Source organism: Eptatretus burgeri, chromosome 8 (assembly GCF_056783735.1).
Source record: "Eptatretus burgeri isolate ZD-2024b chromosome 8, Ebu_testis_v1, whole genome shotgun sequence".
Lineage (NCBI taxonomy): Eukaryota > Metazoa > Chordata > Myxini > Myxiniformes > Myxinidae > Eptatretus > Eptatretus burgeri.
The window spans coordinates 33,791,925-33,814,349 of record NC_140968.1 but is presented as its reverse complement, the minus strand read 5'-3'; the positions used below and the strand labels follow the sequence as shown (position 1 = coordinate 33,814,349).

At 43.1% G+C, this 22,425-nt stretch overlaps 1 protein-coding gene across 5 annotated transcripts in view; it reads left to right on the top strand.

The window, feature by feature from the left end:
• Positions 1-3,115: 3,115 nt before the first annotated feature.
• Positions 3,116-22,425, top strand: part of LOC147021489 (ATP-dependent chromatin remodeler CHD2-like) — a 128,035-nt gene continuing 108,725 nt past the window's right edge. For 3 of the 5 annotated variants that reach the window (XM_085891452.1, XM_085891451.1, XM_085891450.1), the window contains exons 1-6: positions 3,116-3,622; positions 3,878-4,035; positions 8,689-8,896; positions 20,308-20,394; positions 20,880-20,947; positions 21,041-21,199. In XM_085891452.1, coding sequence (XP_085747578.1) covers positions 3,614-3,622; positions 3,878-4,035; positions 8,689-8,896; positions 20,308-20,394; positions 20,880-20,947; positions 21,041-21,199 — 689 coding nt within the window. In that variant the 5' untranslated portion in view covers positions 3,116-3,613. Of the gene's footprint in view, positions 3,623-3,877; positions 4,036-4,140; positions 4,316-8,688; positions 8,897-20,307; positions 20,395-20,879; positions 20,948-21,040; positions 21,200-22,425 lie in introns of those variants that run through there. The other 2 variants (XM_085891453.1, XM_085891454.1) reach the window with 2 other exon arrangements.

The following is a 22,425-nucleotide window of genomic DNA, read 5'->3' as shown; positions in this document are numbered from 1 at the left end:
GGACATGGTTTGTAGTTCATTAAATAATTCTTCACAAAAGGTTAAATCGATCAATTTCTTCTGAACAGCTTCAATTGCTGATGGAGGTAACCATTTGTAGAAAAGACTCGATACGTGCAACATTCTTGTACAAAATTGTGTAAATGTCAATGGAGTTGAAGTTTGTTTTTACTTAATAATTATGGCAAATCAGAATGCTGTTTGTTTTTTATTAAAATTAATATTACTTTATTTTTGCGATTTTTTATTTTAAAAGGAATAAAAAAAAATATTGATTTGTAGCTGAAACTTAACATTTGCTGAATTTCAATTGACATTGCTCACATTGAGATTCGAGTTTATCATATTGATTTTTAATAACTGCCAATCATCCAGATGCAACCTACAGCAACTGGTTCATTATTTAGTGTTTATTGTTTTATTCTTGGCCAAATGAATTATTTTGCTTCTAATGAAGATAAAAGTTTATCGTAAAATGATTTTTTTTTTGGTGTAGCATCCACATTCCTAACTTGGATGTGGAAGTGATCAAGATTCTGCTGTCGGTCAAATTGTGGTTCTTCATGTGATGATGATTTTTTTTTTGAGGTGCTTATTGAATAAAATAAAATCAGGCAAGACGAGACTTTCGTGTCTATAAATAGCAATACATGTCCACAGGCCATCTTTCAGCAGTAATGTGAGAATGATTGGATTTCAATTTTAGTCAAAATCGCTTCTGGCTGTTGTAAAACTTGTCTCCAAATATAGGCTGCAACTTCTCAATGCACTGCAACTTTTCACGTGTGAGGCATATTGGAATGGTTACTAAAACGGTCAACGATGCAAACAGTTTTTCACAAATGTGAAAAGGTATGAACTTTGATAGTTTAAATAGTTGGGATACTTGGAAATGATAAACATGGTACACACACACACACACACACACACACACACACACACACACACACACACACACACACACACACACACACACACACACACACACACACACACACACACACACACACACACACACACACACACACACACACACACACACACACACACACACACACACACTCTTACATCACACCTTAAAAGTATTCCATTTCCATGATTTTGTAATCGGTTATATTTGAGATTATATTATGTATACGGTACAAGTATAATGAGTGACATTTTGAAAGCTTTACTTTTGGATTATTTTGTCATTGTTTGTTTTGTTGTTTATTATTTGAAAAATTTTTCTTGAATTTTTATTTATTTGGCATTGTGATGTGGTGATCATTATCTTTTTGGTGAAATGATGTTCCTGAAAATGATCTTTGAAACGATTCAAATATTAAAACTTACCTTGACCCACATTTCAGCTGATTGTGATCGATAAACTCTGTAATTTCATTATATATTGTGAGCATACACTGTACTCTAATTATTATGTGTATATGTATATGTATATGTATATGTATATATATATATATATATATATATATATATATATATATATATATATATATATATATATAATATATATATTACGGTTTTTATAACCGGCCCAAATGTTTGTTTCTATCCGTTTGAACTTTGTTTTGAAAATTGAGTTGATCATGCTTTCCTGAAAATTGTTTTTCATTATTTATTATTATTTTTTCTTTATTGATAAGTTGAGTCACTGTCTTGCAAGGCATGCATGATAAAAGCCATCCCAAGTTATGTTTCTTTTTCACCAGTTGTACACATTTTGGTTTCAGTAGGACTCGTCCTGTCCCCCTGTCTCAGCAGTTTGGAGCTTTTCACACTGATGGGGGGACTTGTGCCAGGACACTACAAAACTACTTGGACATTTGGCAGTGCAATGGGTTGGCTCTTACATAGGTCAGTGTAAGGAAGAGCATGATGATGTGCCAATCATTTAATCTTGAGGATTTCTTTGGCCATTAAACTTTTCAATCTCCATCTGTCAGAGTGGATATTTTGCCTTAATGGTTTGGGAGTTTGTTTTTAATCGTGCTTAATCAAGGTGGCTGTCACATTTCATTGAACTTGATTTTGTTTCTTCGACCGGGAGAGTAAGGTGGCCTCGAGGTACGTGGAATCGCTTTGACGCTGCATCACCTGGGTTCATGTCTCGGCCTAGCTACAAACTGTCATCCTGGCATTTCATAGGCAGGGTTATTTATCAATCCGTGTGCCATCTCTCGGTTGGATGTTAAACTGGGCGCCCCCTCTGTCAGCATTAGTTGACAGACGTTGAGGATCCCACGGTGTCTTGTGAAGAGTAGGTGAGTTATCGCCCACCCCCTGAATTACAAATTCCTGCCCCAACCTGCAGAGGGCACCATCATTGACGGCCCCACCCTCGGCCAATGATGCTACTCGCGACTTTGTGCTGCGTATGGTTGAAGAAGATTGCTTTGACTTCTAGCCATATAGTACATGTTACTTTTCATCAGCATGGAGTGGAGACTTTCCTGTGCCTGTCGAACTTCACCAGGAAGACTTCATATGTGATGGTGTCCATATTTTCAAGTTCTTTTTTCGCTGCTTTTGCATATTCAATAAAGTTTATAATACTTGTACATTTTTTTTTTTTTTTACCTTATTCTGCATCTTTCATTCCAAAGCTTTGAAAAGCTGATGTTGGAACAGCTCCACCATAAGTATCAATAAATTCCAAGTTGTGCTCCATGGTCTCATCTCTTCCTGGATTTCTTTTGGATTTTCCCCTCCCCATATGTTATTTCATTATTCTTAATGAACACCAGGGATTGGAGGTGGGTCTTTGGTACATTAAAGTGCTACAACTACTTCATGGATCGAATGAGAATGGTTCTTTGGCTCGGGTGGATGTATTGTCAAAGCTTTCCAGCTTAAACGTGATGAGGAGGAACAAAGGGATTGCTTCACCAACGAGCGAGCACACCTTTATTTCAGATTCTTCAAATCGATCTTCGGTTTTGTTTTCCAACTATTTTAAACAAATACGTTGCCCACCATAAAGTGTGGCCCTGCCTTGGTCACTCACTCATCGTCCTACTCCTGTCACTCGATGCATCCTTCGACCAATGTCGACCTAGTTAGCCCTGCAGGCGTGTTGCTGCTGCCTTTGGGGCACCGCCGAGCTGGCAGCGCTGACGTCAGGACTCGTCCGCCGCAACATGGCGAGACGGTCGCTGCGTGAGGAGCTTTCCTGTGCGGCCTCTCGGTCGACGTTCGTTTGAGCCTTCAGAGAGGGCATTGAGCGTGTCTCCTCAGCCGTCGTTGCGCTCCGTCTGCGTCCAAGGCCCGACGTTTGGGTCCCTCGAACCTAAATATCCTTCCCAGGTCAAGTTTTGCGTTATTTTTTTCTCTGCCGCTTCCTCGGCGCGTTGTTGCGGCCGATCGCTGATGATGGCGCACCTCCATTTTGAGTGTTTCAGGCCCACGATCGTTTGAGTGGCGCTACGACTTCCCAAACCGTCCTCTCTCTGTGTGTGCGGCCTCTCGATGCGTGCTAGAATGTCGCGCATTTTCTAGAGCACGACGTTTGTTCAAAAAGTGGGCGAAAAAAGAGAAACTTTTATCGGGATCGTGCGAGCCACACGGCTTTCTCTGCGGGCGCGTGACCTTCCCTCCCCCGACGAGCAGGCGCATGGAGCAGGTAGGCTTTCCCGGGCCTTCCGTGTGTGCCCTCCACATTCCCCGCACTCTCTCTCTCCGGCACGTTTTCGTGTTTCTCCTGCATATGGATCGTAGCTTGTGCTACCATTGCTAATTTTGGCATGACTTCGCATCGTGCAAGCCCTCCCTCCTTTTTTCCCCCCTTCCTCTTCTTCCTTTTACTCTTTCTCTCCTCGATATTTAATTCAATTTTGTCGTTACCTCCCGTTCATTTGTGCCGCCCGAATTTCTCCAGCTCTGGGCGCCGGGAACCCCCCCGGTTCGACTTGCAGAGAGCGGCACGGAGGGTGCGACGACCCAGGCTCCGGCTCCGGCTCGGGATGCGTTGGGCGATCAGCAAGGGCAGATCAACGACGACGACAACAACAACACCTCGACGAACGACAACTCCAGGTACGGTGGTGGTCCGCGGTGTGTTCGTGATTTGGGGGGGGGCTGGTTACCGCTTCACGTGATGATGTTTCCGTCCTTTCCGCATCCTGTGTTCACAGCACGTCGGGCCCGAGATGTTCGTGCGTTTTTAAAGCGTTTACCGTCGATCGTTTTAATGTCCGAATGTTCGTGCTTCACGTTATCTTTCGTCGATTTGTCCGTGCGTCGATCCGAGTGCGTGCCACGCCCTGCTCGACTCGTCGGACTCTCAATTGGCCGGTCGACGAGCCTCGGCTGGACTGTAAGTGTAAGGCCCAGTCGTGTACAGTGTGAGCGTGTTCGTGTTGTGTCCTTACGGGACCCGCCATCGCAAACGATGATGATGATTATGATTATGTCACCGAACCCATCTCACCATTTTGTTGTAAAATGGAGGGGAGAGATCTTTAGCCTCCAGTTCTGGCGACCGCCGTGCACCCTCGGGCCTACAACAAGGCCTGGAACACTACTTCTCCCCCTGAGGGGAAAGTTGCTCGAGTCGTTTCGCTTCCAAAATGCCGTCGGTCACATCGGACCCTTTTTTTTGTTTGTTTGTTTGTTTGTTTTGTTAAAACGTTCGCACCATCTTCCTGGCTCTCCTGGAACGGAGACTCGTTCAGTCGGACGTGGTGCTGCCGGTACTACTGTGTCCCTCAAACGATCGTGCGATCCGCACTTGATGATGAATACCGTTGAATCGATCGTCAATCTATTGACCCCCCACATCGTGCAGTGCTGTCGTTCGTTGTCGGTGCTTTACCTGGCAGATTGGTTGTTTAAAAAAAGAAAAAAAAATTATAGTATAATCATATTTTATTTTTTGGTATTTGGTATTTTGCAATGATTGTTGTAATTGAGTTCGGTACTGTGTGTTTGTAGCTCTGGGTTTGACTTCTTACATGGAGCTGTCAGGAAAAAGAGTGACTGCTCCATTTCTGTTTAAAAAAATAAAATAATAGTAAAACTTTTGAAGATTTCATTGTCGACTTGAAGGGATGATGACGATCCGAGCGTTTCGGTGGATTGCTCAATTTGGCTCACTGTACATTGATGAGAATTGTTTTGGTGGTCGTATGGCAGCCGGCTTGGGAAGCCTGGGTAGCTATCATTTCTTGAGGCGCGACTGTGTCGCTGATGCAGTGCCCCTCTACCGGTACACACACTGGAACTGGTACTCATTTCGCCGACCTCGGAAGGATGACGGGCTGAGTCAACCCCCTGGTGTATTAATTCAGCGGCCGACGGGGCCTGAACTCAGGACCCTAGGATCCCAAGTAGGATCCCAAGTAGGATCCCAAGCCGCCACCCTAACCACTGAGCCAACACCAGGCTCGTGGAATTGTTTTGAGATACCTGTTGAATATCCAGCTGTTGCCATGCACATTGTAGTTTGTTTTTGATAGCAATCTTCATTATGATTGCATTTTTTTTTTTTTTGGCAGCTGTCGGGTTTCGCGCCGCCCTGTGGGTCGGCTCACCACCGTGTGAGTTGTTCAATGAAGGAGGTTATGTTTTCACCCCTTTCTGTCTTTGTTACTTACGAACTCTAAATATATTGATGACTTCCGTCCTCTGTTTCTGTGTTTGTTTGTGTGTTTGGTTGTGTGTTTGTTTGTAGGCACGATAACTCGAGAACGGAAGAAGCTACCAATGTCAAATTACACCACGTGATTCAGGAAGGTGATGGCTAGTGCTGATTAGATTTTGGTCAAAATCGGTCAAAGGTCAAGGTCACAGTGAGGTGAAACATCCAAAACATTCGATTTTTGATGGTTTGATACAGAATCATCGGAGAAACTTCTGGTTTGCGTCGCTACCTTCTCGAGAGACGGCTTTTATTAGACAAGGTCAGAGGTCAAGTTGACGATTTCGTAAGTACCAGTCTATGACTGCTTTTTTGTTTGTCTGTCTGTCTGTGTACAGGATATCTCAAATTTGTGGACAGGTTCGGTGTGTGACAAGGGGACGAACTGATTCGATTTTGGTGAAGATCCGGATCCGGATCCGACTACTAGAATTTTTAAAACGATTCTTCACCATTGACAGATTGGGCCAAAAACGATATGTAGCACGATATCTCAAAAAGTTGTAGACAGATTCAGATGAAACTTGGTGGACAAGTTGGGTGTGTGGCAAGGAAGAATTTATTCAATTTTGGTGAAGATCTGGTTTGAGATTTATTTAATTTTCAAAATGATTCTTCACCATTGAGAGATAGGGCCAAAACGATATAATAAGTACTGTTTAGCATGATGTTTCAAAAATGTATTGGGCCCGATACGTTATCGTGGATCAGGCATTACGCGGCAGAGGTAGGCACTCTACCGAGTGCCCTTCTCGTCTGTTACTTTGGAGACCTTTTGGGGGGTCTTTTGATGTCCCTCTCCCCCTCCCCCCAAAAAGTGTGAGCAGAGGATGTGGCAATGCAGTATCTCACCCCTGTCCACTGTTATTGAAATTGTTATCGCGTTTCCTTTTCGGTGTGTTGTCCACTAATTACATACCGACTAAAGAACATGGAACTGTCTGTCTTTTTCTGAAGATTGCTGAAGATAGCAATCATGTGCGTGCGTGCATGCAAGCATGCATATATATATATATATATATATATATATATATATATATATATATATATATATATATATATATATATATATATCATACACACACAAGATTGCTGATATCAGGAAAGAGACAGACAGCTCCATGTTCTTTAGTTGGTGTGGAATCGATAAAAGGTCATCTTTGTACATGCACTCCTGATGTTTTTTTCAACATTGTCATGTACCCCACAAGAGCATTTTTCACTCAAATTTCACATGTGCAGTGATCAGTTCTACCTGATGATGGTTTGTGTTGTTAAGTGAGAGAGACATTTGGGACTGGTGGATGTTGAGGTGGTTCGAAGATGCCATGCCCCTCTGTTGTCTATGTCTTTTCGCAGGCATTGAAGGATTGAAGACGTCATTTTTAACAACACTGGTCTAATTGAATACAATTGGTTCTGATGGTGTTTCTCTGTCAGTGAGGACCTCATATAGTCCTCCCTTCTTGTCGTTCTTGTTCTGCACTTTTACCTCGTGTCTTTGGCAAATTTGTTTGTTTGATTCTTGGTAAACAGGCACACCTGTCTTGTTTGGTCTGGCAGTTGATGGTAGTTTGGTACACTTTGTTTTGGTCACCAAAGTTACTATAAAGCACATGATGCTTTTGAGAGTGATGTCCATCTGTCGTCCCCATTGCATTGGGCTTGATTCATGAGGAGAGAGCCACTTGTCTGAAAAAAATTAAGGCAGGTGATCATGAGATGTTGCCTTTGTAGTTAAAATGATTATTTTACTTTCTTATTACAATTAGGTACAATCTTTTGAGTGGGAGAAGCCCATTGAGTTTACTTTCGACCATGGAATCTCGGTGATTTGAACATTGGAAATACAGATTTGTATGGCTGGCTTGAACAGCCTTGCTATGCTAGATTCATCCTCCATTTTGTGACAGCAAACAGGGGGGAGGGCTGTAAGTTCGCAAAATGGCTGCTGGGTTTCAGGATGCTCAGCTCGGGGCTGGGCCTGTCACATTCTGCTTTGGAGATGTTTGACAATCATTAGCTTCCATGCTCACATATATGTATATACACGTATAATATCTGCCATGATTGCAGGATTATCTTTCTTTGTTATGTTTTTTTTTTCCTCTTTTTAAGATGTTTTGTGCAATAAAACAGTAAGAACAATTGCTGTTTCTCATGTGATGAACAACTCTGGATGTGCAAAGGCTGTTTTTATCGATGATCAAAGGTTTAATTTGCTTTTGGGTTCAAGCTTCCCATAGTGATAGTGATAATGATTGTGTGAAGGTGTATAAATATATATATACGTGAATGTCAGCATGATGATTAAATGTGGCCAATCCAGCATTGTTGATTTAAGGACGAGGTGGAGTGGGGGTGCATGAGTTGTCGAGTGCAGTACTGCGTTCTCGGTACTTGGGATATCATCTGCCCACCTATTGCTTATGCAGCACCTTAGTAGCATGCTTTTGACTCTCTTTTAAAAAATATATATTTTTATCTTTATCTCACTTGATATCTTTATTTACTTTGTGTTTGTTAAAATAAAAATTGGTCGTACTGTTGAGCTGTCATACGTACTCTGAGCTCACTTTAAATCTATTGCTTCTCCTTTGTTGCCCATTTGAGCTATTTCCAATCGAACCATCATTTCCTCCGCCACGAAGGTGAAGGAGGTTATGGTTTCACTCCTCTCTGTCTGTCTGTCTCTTTGTCTGTTTGTGTACAGGGTATCTCAAAATGTTGTGGACGGATCCGGATGAAATTTTGTGTGACAAGGACGAACTGATTAGATTTTGGTGAAGATCCGGATCCGGATCCGACTACGAGAATTTTTTAAAGTGATTCTTCACCATTGAGAGATAGGGCCAAAAACAATATAGTACTGGATAGCATGATGTTTCAAAAATGTATTTGGCCCGATATGTTCCCGTGGATCAGGCATTACGTGGCGGAGGTATGCGCTCCACCGAGTGCCCTTCCAGTTCTTTATTGTTTTTCATTTTTGTAGCTGACAGCATGGAGGAATGAAATTGATATATTCCTTGCTCTTCGGTGCCTCATAGTGCGGCATCGGAGGATGATGCAGCCTCTGGATCCGAGTCGGGGAGTCGGTCAGAAAGTGATGAGTCGGGGAGTCACCTGGACAGCAGCTCCGGGTCCAGCCAGTCTGAGTCCGAGCCGGCGTCTGCGGCCTCCAAGCGTACTGCACCTGCTGTGGAAGGTCGTGGCCGTCCACTCAGTCGCAAGGAACGCCTAGCGGATGTGAAGAAGGTATGACTGCAGCCGGAAAAGTGGAACTCGGTCAATAGCTGATTTTTTTTTTCAGCACCTGGGGTGAAGCCCATTAGGTATGCTGATGGCATGTTTAAATGCTCCTCTGTCATTCACTGCCTCTATTATTGTGCATGGGCTCTCATTTTCTTCCCATATTTGGGCTCTTGTTTATTATTAAATTTTCTTTTTTTTTTTTACTCCAAATACTTGTTTCTCAAGCTTTGCAACCATTCTGGTTCCATTTTATCCCTGAAGTATCGTTTGTCATGATTACTTAACTCCAGATTCACTCCTTTACTTGTTCAGTGTTCTCGTTGTGCTTGTCTGATGGTAACTCGCAACAAGGAGAGGAAATTTAAATGCTTGAAAGAATGCTGTGTATGGCAAGATTATTTTATTGGGTGCTGCAGTTTTTCAAGCGTGACAGCCAGGAACGAATAAATAATATCAGATTGTTTTGTTCAAACTTTGAACTTTGTTCTGGTGTTTCACATCCTCGTATCTACTTGATATCCAGTCAATGTAAGTAACAAGGATTTGCTTTCAGTGTTTGTTTTGTATTCGGGCTAAAACAAAAATCATCATTTCAACGTTCCCACCTGTTCCGACCTAAGTCTCTTGTGGAACCATTTTGTCAGGCCTGATACCCGACTGACAGCGATTTGTAATTTGGTCAGGCTGCAAGCGATAAGTCACCAACTCTTCATTGAAGGCACCGTGAGATCTTTAACGTCGACCACCGTTCCCAGGGCCGGCACAAGGGTCCTCCTGGTTAACGTCCATGCAATGGACGGTGCACACGTCAATGTCTCACTGTGCATGCGAAACACCATTGTGACAGTTTCTAGCTGGGTCAAGATTCAAACCAAGACAAGATGGCACAAAGGGTGAGTGTGGATACCTCCAAATAAGTTATCCTGCCACCCAACTGTGCTGTCACGAAATATGTATAAAATTTTATTTTTGAATTTAAAACGATACAGTAAAAGCTGTGTTATCCACCACCCATGGGACTTATCCCCTACCGGTTATCAAAATGTTACAAAAGAGTAACTTATTACCCTCGCCGAAGTGGAGGGAATTGCATTTAGGTTCGTTTGTCTGTCTGTCTGTCTGTCTTGTTTGTTTGTCCGCACAGAACCGCACAGAACAGAACTTTCTCTGTAACCGCTTGTTGGATTCAAACGAAATTTTCACCAAAGGTGCAACTACTCATGTAGAATGTTTCAATGATAATTATGACGTCATAAGTCAGGTATGCCTGGTGTTGGCTTAATGGTTAGGGTGGTGGGCTTGGGATCTTAGGATCCTGAGTTCAAATCCCCCTTGGCTGTTGAATTGATACCAGTTGGGGTTGACTGCCTGTCATCCTTCTGAGGTCGGCAGAATGAGTGCCAGCATGCTGGTATACTGTGCCGGAGTGGTGACCTGTCCAGGATTGTGCCCAATAGCCAAGGAGACTGCTTAAGCAACATCAACGCTCTGCACAGAGTATGGTCCCAATGGATGGATAGGTCACGTGGTGTGGCGGCTATGTTGGAAAAACAGAAAAACTTTGGACCTCTGTATGTATGAAATTGCAACTTGGCACACGGCAAGTACTGCTCATCGGGAGTAAGTGTGAATTTTTTTATTTTATTATTATTGACGTCATAGGTGCCTTTGTTATGACATCATAATTGCATATGTAGAACGCTACATCTCATCAGTATGAAATTTTGGAGTGTCATCTCGAGATAAAATGGTCCACAGAGGTAAATTTGATGACATCGTCGGTCATGTGATTCGGCAGCCATTTTCTTTTAAAATAACCCTCAAGAATCTTGTTCTCTGAAGTGGCTGAACAGATCGAGGCACAATTTTACACGTATGACCGCCTATCCATGAGCAACAAAAGGTTCACATACATGATGTCATAGGTCACATGGTTTGGCAGCCATATTGGATATACCCGAAAACCTATAAAAATCTTCTCCAGAACGGCTGGACAGATCAAGGGGAAACTTCACACAATTGTTCCCCAAGCCATGGGTGTACAATTTTATTAAGGAATAATTGTTTGGTCACATGGTTTGGCGTCCGTATTGGATTGAAGAAAAATATTAAATAATGTTTTCTTTGGAACCGCTTTTTCAATCGACATGAAACTTCACATTTATGATCTAGTCGTGATGGGGAATACATGTCTTAAATTTCAACGTAATCGGACGCATGGTCTGGCAGCCAGAATTATTCAATATTTTTTGGTTTTTTTGATTGAGGCTCACTTGGCTGTCTGTGTCTGGATAGGTTTGAGGGTAGAGTATCAGCAGCTGAAATGTGAATCCTATCCAGGTTCCTTCCTCCTGATGACTTAATCTTTGCTTTTTTGTTTGTTTGGATTCCTTCTGATGACTCCAATGCAGTACTGGTACCTATTTGGTCTTCCATTTGATTTCAATTGAATTTATTTTAATCCCATTCTGCATTCAATTGAATAATAATAAAAAATAACATAATGAGTCAGATGTCAGATCAAAGCGGGATTGCATCAAAGTGGGATGTCTTGATACCCGGTCATCACTGCCAAGAGTTCTAAAGTGGCAGTTATAGTTATGTCTGTTTTTAATTACGTAACACACAAAATACACCACACAAAAGAAGTCCTGATGAGGGTCTGCAATCTGATTGCTCTTTTTCTTGCTAAACTTTGCTTGTGAAAAATGGATTAAATAATAACATGGCAGTGAAGTATAAAGGTAATTGACGTCATAGGTGCCTTTGTTATGACGTCATAATTGCATATGTAGAACGCTATATCTAATCAGTATGAAATAAATTATGCAAAACAATAACAAACCTGTATTATTGGTTCACGAAAAAAATAAGTGACCACTATATTCGTTATTGTTGTCTGTCGTCTGTTGGGTAGTCGATCGAGTCGGAAAAAAAAAAAAAAAAAATTTCGGGGGAAAAATTTTTTCGATTAAAAAAATGTTTTTTTTGATCTACCCTTATTTTTGTTGGTCGTGGTGTCGGTCTGTCCGTGTGTGTGTTTGTCGGGGGTTTTTGACCCCCTTGCAGTTGTTCGATTCTGATGGAATTTGGGTGGTAGAACCAGTTTATGACCTCGTTGTGCCTCGTAGGTACTGGTTGCTAACGCCCCTTTGGTTGCCTAGCAACGGGACTTTGAAATTTTTAAAAAATCATAAAAAATTAATTTTTTCGAAAATCTAAAATCAGACCACGAGCGACTGTGGGCAGTACATTCAGCCATATTGTCAAAAATTTCCAGCCGGATCCTATGAAAACTGTCGGAGAAGATAAACTTTGAATGAACCCTGGTTGAAAACAATAAAAAAACAAAGTTCATTATATCTCAGAGACTATGAGTCAGATATACATGAAACTGGTATGGTAGGTTCATGGTATGTCCTAGTTATGTGTGAGAAAGAACCGTTGCTATGGAACCCTCCGTTGCCTAGCAACGGCCGAAAAACCTCTAAATGTGGGGGTATTTTAACGAAAAAACAATCTGCAGTATTAACCCTTGAAGCTGGAATCATGAATTTTCTTGTGCTTAATCCTCAGGTCATTCCTCATCGAACGGGCCCATCGCGTCAGGTTCTATTGAGTAGTCGACTACCCATGTCCGCCTACCGGCTTGTCTGTCTGTCTGTCCCGAGCATAGCTCCGTGGGTTTTGATCCAATCCTGATAAAATTTTGGTGGGAGGTTTATATCATGATCTAGTTGTGTTTTCCAGAGAATGGGCATGGTGCGCCCATTATGGGTGGAGCCACGCCCAAAAAACGTGTTTTTAGGGGATAGCCGATTTCAATTTGCATCTTCTCCTTGGGGGTTTGTCGAATCTGACAGGGGTTTCGGTATTTGGTTAGCTCAATGGCACCTGCATAGCCCCACAGAGCTCGATTTTTTTTTTCATTTTCGTCCCAAGGTCAAGGTCACAAGGTCACGAATTTAGAAAATTGTGAATTTTGACATAAAAAATTATCTTCTCCGAGGGGTTTGTCAAATCTGGCTGGGGTTTCGGTATCTGGTTAGCCCAATGGCACCCCTGCATAGCCCCACGGAGCTCGTTTTTTTTTTTTTTTTTCATTTTCGTACCAAGGTCAAGGTCACAAGGTCACGAACTTAGAAAATTGTGAATTGTGTTTTTAAGGGGTAGCCAATTTCAATTTGCATCTTCTCCTCGGGGGTTTGTCGAATCTGGCAGAGGTTTTGGTATTTGGTTAGCCCAATGGCACCTGCATAGCCCCACGGAGCTCGTTTTTTTTTTTTTTTTCATTTTCGTCCCAAGGTCAAGGTCACAAGGTCACAAACTTAGAAAATTGCGAATTTTGACATAAAAATCCATCTTCTCTGAGGGGTTTGTCTAATCTGGCAGGGGTTTCGGTATTTGGTTAGCCCAATGGCACCTGCATCGCCCCACGGAGCTCAATTTTTCATTTTCGTCCGAAGGTCAAGGTCACAACACAAGGTCACAAACTTAGAAAATTGCGAATTTTGACATAAAAATCATACGACCGCCCAAACTTTGAGAGCTAGGATGACAATATTTTTTATGCATAATCTCAAGATCATTCCCCACCTAAAGTCTTGAAACCATTTTGCTCTATCTCGAACACCTTGCCCGTGGTGCCCCCTTCAAGTTTGTTTTTACGCTGAGTTCATCAAAGTATGGATAATCCGAGGAGTGTGAAATGCCATATAGCCGATATGACGTTATATTGTTCCTGGAATGTTCCGGAGGAAGTTTTGCACCAAAGGTCATAATCCTTGACCTTGGACCTTTAAAGTTCACAAAGGTCAAATTTTCAAAATTGTGGGAATCAAACCAGGTTTTTGACCTTCTTTGACGAACTAACTCCAATAAGCTATAGCACGTATCCTGTTTCCTTATTTTAATGTCAACAACATTGTTTTGTGACCTTTAAAGGTTATGCAAAGGCCAAATTTTGAAACTTGTTGAACGAAACCGGGTTTTCGACATTTTGCAGCTAATAACCTATCACTCGTACCACATAATGTTGATCATTTTTATAACTTGGTCAAACATTATCACATTGTCTCATTCTTGACTTCTGAAACAATCTACATCGTCAAATACCACTCGTGAACCATCGTCGTCTTCAGACTTGTAAAACATAAACTCATCTTTTGAAGTTGATGGACGATCTAAAGTGTTGACTTTTACTTTCTCCGATTTATCGGGCTCATCATCTTGTTGAACTCTTGAGGCTTTCTTGAAACATTTCCTTATGTCGGACTTGTCCTTATGCTGCATCGTTTGTTGTCTCCTCCTCATGAAATTTTCTTCGATGAGGTGTAGCTGCGTGACTTCCGAGGTGCTGTAAGCTTTCTGCCTTTCAGCGACCTTCACAATCGTGTCAAGACCTTTACGAGGGTTGTGTTCCATTACCAATCGGCTTGCTACTGCTTGCCAAGCCAGCCGTTCCTTTTCACCCATTTCATTGGAGTGCTTTCTTTAGTGCTTATCAAGCCACTTGGCGAGTGCTCTACAAGCTGATTGGTAATGCAACACACCCCAGCATTAGCCCAAGTGATATTGTTGCGAATCTGGAAGCCATGAGCACACAACATACAGGTCCTTTAGATCAGTTATATCGGTAAGTACATGTTGCCAGTTAGGGTCCTGACCCTAGTCTAATGGGTAATTAAATGTTCCTGCGCTGTGGAGTTATTTTAATAGTCAGGTTTTCTTTTCGTGTATTTTTACGCCACCAACATCAACGCCGACGACATCGCATCACCCTCACCTTCACTTCGCTTCCTTCACCGTGCTCTGGCCGATGTCAGGGGTGGGTGGAGTCCCTTCAGAAACATGTTGCTCAACTTCCCCGACTGTGTGAGGGGCGGTCTTCTGGAAGAAAGCGGAGTTCGGGGAGGAACCACGCGGCGGCGCTCAACCAATCAGCGTGCAACGAGTGGGGTGACTGTCGCTTGGCCAATCAGACTTCCCCGACTGTGTGAGGGGCGGTCCTTTGGAAGAAGGCGGAGTTCGGGGAGGAGCCGCGAAGCGGCCTTTGACCAATCAGCGTGCAGCGGGTGGGGTGACCGCCACTCAGCCAATCCGGGCCCGCGACAGAAGAAAAGGGGGCCGCGTGACGTCACCACACCCCCGGGCCAATCAAGGGGCTTGCCGCCCGTTCCAGCCAGTGAGAGAGACCAGTGAGAGAGACTCTTAAATTTCTGCGTCAGTCAAACTTTGAATTGGATTATCATCACTTTGCTTGTTTGCATCCCCCACACTGGAAATTTATTTTATCGTGATCTGCAGACTTTTGTTCTCCTGAGAAATCAAACTGTCGTATTTCATGTCAGCTTGAAACAAGCCAGCCAGCCATTGACAAGGCACATTGATCAGTCAATTCCATCTCATCATAAAAATACTTTGCCTTAATTAACATCAGTCCTGATATTAGCGCTCCCTCCCAATGCTTGAGAGCAAACCATTCGTACAGAACTTTTCTGGCTGCTCCATCTTTAGCTTGTGTAGAGCGCGGTGCTTGTCGGCAGCTTTGTCTGTCTCTGACTTAGGCCGAAGTCACATTTGCTCTACGGCGAGGATATGGCGGCCGTACGCCCTCTGAATTGACAGAAACGTGTGGTGGCCGCAGAGTTTCTGCGGTGGCCTCAGGGTGGCCCTACGCCATTTGGCTATATTTTACAGATTGTAAGGTCGCCGTGGAATTGTAACACGGAGTTATAACTTTTTTCATTTCTACGTTCGCCGTAGCAATTCGACAAGCCAAAAAAAAAAAAAAAAAAAAAAAAAAATTAGTTAAAAATTTTTTTTAACCCATTCGTTACCGTCCGTCTGGCCGCACGTTCGCCTTAGGGCCCCCTGCGGTCGCCTTGCATCTGCCTTGAAAATTATATGGCCACCGCAGGGACGCCCTAAGGTCACCGTGCGACATCAAATCAAAGACCATACGGCACCCCCACGTTTTCGGTCTCCGCAATTTCTAAATATACCGTGCGGCTCCTCGAAAAATAAAAACATATGTGACTGCTACATTGTGTGACCGTGGAAATACTGTGGCCACCGTATAATTGCTAGTGGCTGTAGATTTTGGAGACCCCATGGCAGCCGTGGCAAATGTGACTTAGGCCTAAATACGCCGTGCGGCTCCCCGAAAAATAAAAACATATGTGACTGCTACATTGTGTGACCGTGGAAATACGGCGGCCGCCGTATAATTGCTAGTGGCCGTAGATTTTGGAGACCCCATGGCCGCCGTGGCAAATGTGACCTAGCCCTTAGTGCAACATTCCAGTAACTTGCTCAACTGGGCCTTGATGTTGTAGAACATAGATTGACGATGATCCGACGTTGCACTCGTGCATCAACGTGTTTCCGTTTTCTCCCTTCAATCTCTTACATATGTCAATCTTCTCGTTTATTGTGAGAACAATACTTTCTCTTTCCACCAGTACTGCTCTACTATGGGGGTAACAGAAGCCATGATACTTTGAAAGGCAGACTTCTTCCCTCTCCCTCCACTCCCCCCCCCCCACAATTCCCAGAGTTTTCACTTGTATGTTTTCACTTACAGATTTGGGATTCTGTAATCGGCTATTGAGCAGGGAGAGCCAGATGTGTCATGGCGACGATTAGGACATGGACTTGTTCACGTGTTTTGGTACATTGAACGTTGACTCGGGAAACGTCACCAAAGGGGTTTCAAAAGCAAGGAAGTGAATGCCTGACGATGTGAGAGACCAATTGATTTATGTGGCACCTCTGATTGTGTGGATTTATGATAGATGGACATGGCTCTTGAACCATGAGGCTGCGACAGAAGGTTGTCGAGAGAAAAGCCTAGTTTTTGCAGCTGAGGCCAGGTCGACTCTGTATCACATGTTTGTTTGTTGTTTTGTTGTTTTTTAATCTCTGCCGCCTCAGGTGGATGGAGGTTATGTTTTCACTTGTGGTTGATCGATACATCGGCCGATTATCTGACATTGTGAGAATCTGAGCATCGGCCGATGATGGCTACAATTATGGCAGATATTAAAAAATACTTTCCTTCTCATTATGCTAAGCAGCTCGAGTTCCCCATTGTGTCAATTTGACATCTGCAGCCAGCCTTTCAGGTCAGGCGGCTGCTGCTGAACGTTGGTGAGAACTTGCCGGCAGCACTGGGTATTCCTAAGAGGAAAAGCTAAGACTATATTCCTTGCTTTCAAATCGATTTATTTCATTTGTTACACCCACTCTTCATGCTCTGGAACCTCCGCAGACATCACACATATACGGGCTGCCTCACAGCCTTTCACACACCCACTCTTGCACCGTGGGATTTTCTCAAAGCACTTGCACACATGGGCCGTCTGGCGACCTTTCATGCTCTCATACGTATCGCACACTCACAAGCCGCCTCATGACCATTCGCAAACGGGACGTCTCCCGGAGGCCCCGCAGCCGAATCTGCCATTCGTACCGGGCGCACCTGTGTCGGGTTCATGCCGCGCATGCTCTACAGCACATTGTGCCCGCAATCTGGTTCCCATGCGGAAAAGTTGAATCTGTACTTGTATATCCGTGGTCACCTCAGACCCAGATGCAGTCATATATGAAACCTCGGACCCGGTAGCTGAGGGGGTGTAAAACATTGGGATTCTTATGTATGTACTGTGTGTGAATGTCTTTATAGTTGTTGAGGAACTCTGGGAAGGGTTCAAAACGGTGTTAGCACTTACCTTGTGTGAGTCTTCTTGGGTTGCTTTACACAGCTTCTTTGGCTCGAGGAGTGTGTGGAGTCATATATATGTATATGTGTATATATATATGTGTGTATATATATATATATATATATATATATATATATATATATATATATATATATATATATATTGTTGCGGAAATGGCCCTTAGTGTGTTATTAAATATAGGATTAGGCCAGATTCCCCCTTAAATGCATGTTTCGTCAGGTTGTTCGGTAATTGGACGTTACATGTGTGTCAGGAGATGTAGCAGGCTGTCCAGTGTTCGTCCAGTGGTGGTGGACCGGGAGGTGCCTTGCTTATTTTTCCTTCCCCTCTCCGAACTAGCCCGCCCAGCGCTCTGAGAGTGTCGGCAGGTTTGGACCGGCAGGTTTTGGTAATTCCCGCTCGGTTACGCCGGACTCGAGTCGGTAACAGCGACTCGGTTCGGACAAAGCCTGCCGAGGGTGTGGTTTCCCCGGTAGCTAGACCGCGCGGCTACTTAGGTAAATTGAAATCGGACAAAAAGACCCAAACTGCGCGGTCGGAATATTGGCGTCCACGGTCCATTAAGCGACCCGTCGACTTCGGAGTTATCCGGAGTGACGACCTTCAATTATGGTGTTCGGTGGGAGACGGCCCAACTGCTCCGTCTAGCGGTCGTCCTCGCCACCGAACCCGGCACCACAGCAATATAACGGCCGAGCGTTTTAACCGCTGGTGCGTGCCGACTATTTTTGGTCAAATCTATGGTAATTACCTCCCAGTCTATCTCGGTTTGAGCAATGCTTGACCAATAGAAGAAAAGGACAAACACGGACAGTTTGGAAATTGACAAATTATTTATTAATAATAAAATAAATAAATAAAAAGAACTTTTTATTTTCTGAGGTAATAAATGAATTAATTTCAAAGCAAAATCAATCAAAATGCCAGGGAAAGAGACAAACAGCAGATGCTTATCGGGGGTTCACTTGCAGCTAAACACAGACAAGGGTATCCAACATATCATTCGGGGTGGGGGGGGGAGAAGAGTCGCCTCGCTCACCAGAGAGTAGACGCCCGTGAAGTGAAAAGGTCCTGACGTGTGCATGCGTGTCACGTCCGTCGCCAGCACCCAGCCTTGCCGTGCACTCTCTCGCGGACAGCCTTGAACGCCAGTCGACGTCTGGGCGGGCACCGAGATCGTCTGTCGCGGGTTTAGATCCTGGTGCTGCGACACAGGCAGCTTCTCACACTTCCTGAAACTGGTGACGTCCATTGACCCACACGGTCCGTCGGTGACTGACCCGTGCCTCACTTGTTGGTGACTGACCTGTGCCTCACTCGCCGTCCGCACTGCTCACATCCACACGCGCACCACACGCTCGCTTGCTCAAGCACTGGGAAGGATGAATTGTCTCATTGTTGGTGCTAGTCAGACACCCACACGCTCGCTTTCTTCTCCTCTTTTTTTTTTCCTCTCTGGCTTTCTTTCTCGTTCTTTTCCTCTTTGCTCTTCTCTCTCCTTTTCCTCTCACTTCTCTCGCACTTTTCTTCTCACCTTTCTCTCTTCAGAACAGACCTCCAATTCGTTTTATATCTGCGGCTGTCTCAGCAGGCGCAGAGTCTGCCCCAAACTCACCCCACCCCACTTGCGCACGGTTACCATGATGACCCGTGCGCTCAAAAAGGTGGGTGTCGGCGCTCGCGAACGAAGTACGTGCATAAACGTTGCTGAGGAAAAATAAGGGCGAGCGTCAGAGCTCGCGAAAGAAATGTGTGTAAACGTGTGTCATAAAAAAAAACAAATTCCCAGAAGAGAGGGGATCTATTCTTTCCCCTTCTCAACGCATCACATTTAAAATCCCATCAGACATGGGGATGGGGCAAATCTGAACATGCATTTAAGGAAATAACTGTCTGAGGACCTGAATGTGTGGATGCATTCATCATACTGGATTCTGAAATCCGTTACAATATATTCCATTTGTTCACAATTCTCTGTTCTTGCCACCATTTTTACAAAGATGTGGAAAAGACTTGTGTATACCTTCATGTTGTGTATCAGTTAGTTGACTTAGTTTCTATTTGTCCATATTGCACCACCATTATTCCTAGTCCAATGCTGTAGTTGTACAATGTGCTAATGATATTAAAACACGTATTTTTTTTTTTTATGCGTTTGCAAGTTATGTTCGTCTTCATTTTTCTGCAGGTGGCAAGATACCTCCAGTACAATGGCATGTTCTTATTTGCTGAACTCAGTAATTGGCTTTATAAGAGCATTTTGTATCGCTCGGGTTTATCAAATACATTTTCTGCTTTCTTTTGTCTTTCGCCATCTATGTATTTTATTTATTTGTCAACTAGTTAAATTGCCTCTGTTTTATGACACGTACTTGGAGGTTTTATTTATTTGTTTATTTATCGTCATTGTTTTAAATAAATGTTTGAAAGACTTTTATGGGTCTTTCCTGTTGTAAATTTGATATCAAGCTTTCTATTCTTCATACCTCTTGCCTTTCTCGTTTCAGTGAACATAAACCCAAATTGTCCAGTACTTTATTTTTTTTATTATTTGAATCAAAACATGTTGGAAAAAAAAAAAGAAAAAAAAGTCGACCACAAATTTTCAGGCATTTCGATCCTAAAAGTTTTTCGGAGCCCATCTGATGCGCTGTTCGATTATGCTTTCAGATGTGGGAGGAGTTCCCAGATGTATATGGTGTCAGGAGATCTGACCGTCCCAAGAAAGAGCCGAGGCGTCTTAATATTGGCTTGGAGGTAAGCTTCAAGGGACGAGGTGCTTCATGCTGGGCTCATGGCTCTTGCTCTGTGGCCTGTTTTTATACCCAGTACTTTATCTGCAGATCTGTCCCTGGCTTAGAAAGAAATCAACTCTCATCACATGCTTGAAAAGCATGGAAGTTTGAACAGATAATAACAAAATATTTTCTTCACTGAAACTTGCAAGGACAAAGGTGTAATAAGAATTTGGATCCAATAAATTGTGCTTGAAAGTTTAGTCTTCAAAATCTGTACGGGTAATATAATTTTAAGTTCTAATAAACCATCTTTCTGTTCTGTCTATTGTTTTTGCTATTATTCATTAAAATAACTTTGCTGGCCTATACTAGTCCTTTGTAGGCTCCAAATGATGTCCTCATTGTTGTAATTTGAACTTGTATTAAAAAAAAAATGAAGAGTGAGTTATGAAGGCGGTCAATCACTTGCTTCAAGTTGTCTTACAGTCAATCTTTTCATCGCAGGGCTCCAGTGATTATGACTCTGAAAGCGAATCTCCAAAACGAAAAGGCCGCAGACGAAAAACCAAAGAGTAAGTGTGCTCGAATGCATGTGGGCACACTCACACTCGTGGATGTTTGTGGAATTTGAAATTTTAAAACTTTTTTGTGATTCTGCCATGCAGTGAAGACTGGCACGCTTCAGAGTCTGGAGATGAAGACGAGGGAGAAGAAGAAGAGGAGGATGAGGAAGACGGAGATGATTCGAGCGATGGAAGCGAGTCGGATTATACTCCAAGGAATCCAGTTCGATCCAGAAGACCCGTTCAAAAGCTCCCAGTCAGGTTGATGTTATACATATATTTGAGTTGAATTTTTGCCATAGCAATGCTTGTCACCCTTTGTAAAGTTTTGATTTTTTTTTTTTTTCATTGCAGTGAAGCGCTTCCATGAAGGCAGAACATTTTAACCTGATGTTAATTTTGATGCAGGTGCAAGAGACTGTGTAATTTTAAAACTGATGACTAAGATGCAAGGCAAAATCCTGTTCCTCTCCAGGACTTGTATGATGTGCTTTGCAAATAATTATGCATTGTCATTAAGGAGGGTTGTGTTCAGCAGAAGCAGCTCTCCTATGGAATACCTGATCACAATGCCATGTAACATGGATGTGTTCATTCACTTTAGTTTTGCATGAAGAACTTTTAAAAGTGAGTAAATTTCAGCTCCAGGTCTCGTGAAGTAATATTTTACCACCTTGATTGGCCCTTGCTGGCATTTAACCTCTGGACATCAAAATTCCGCTTTGCACTCCTTTATATGGTGAGGTGCTCCTTTATTTATTACTCATATGGCTTGGCTAAGAGCACTCTGGCATTGAGAGTGAATGACTTGGATGAACCCTGAGCTTTTAATAATTTTTTTTTTTTTATATGCAGAGTCCAGGCTCATGGAAGAACAAGAACACGAACAAGGAACAGATCATAACACAACTTAACATAAAAGGAGCAGTGGAGAGGTAGAAAATGCCAACAGCAGGCTAGAGGGAGAAAATAAAACTGAGACGGACAACAAGGGATGCGTTGGTAAGGTTGAGGGGTAGGGGAGAATTTAGGGGATGGGTAAGATGGATATAGAAGCAAAATTTGCGGGGCAGGGTTAACTGGGGTAGAAAATGTCATGGTTTTGGATTGGGGATGATCTGAGATTATGGTGAACACCTGTCTTGAAGACCTGGAGGGAAGAATGACTGAAGAAAATGGATGTTGGTTCCACAGGCAGGGGGAAAAAAAAGAGGAACGAATGAGTGGAGGTGATTGGGAGTTAGAATTTCAGTGCAACCCCAGTACTCGTCTGGAAGCGCATGCCGTTGATGTTGCTTTTAAATATTGACTGCAGCGACCATGCCAAACAAAATTGCACTGAATCGCTTTCGTCTGAAATTTCTCCATCCACCCCCACAACCAAAACTACATATATACATATACATATACATCTCCAAATTATGATGACACTCAGGCTTCAGGAAAAGAGATGAAATATAGCTCCAAGAAAAATTTCCTTTCTGTTT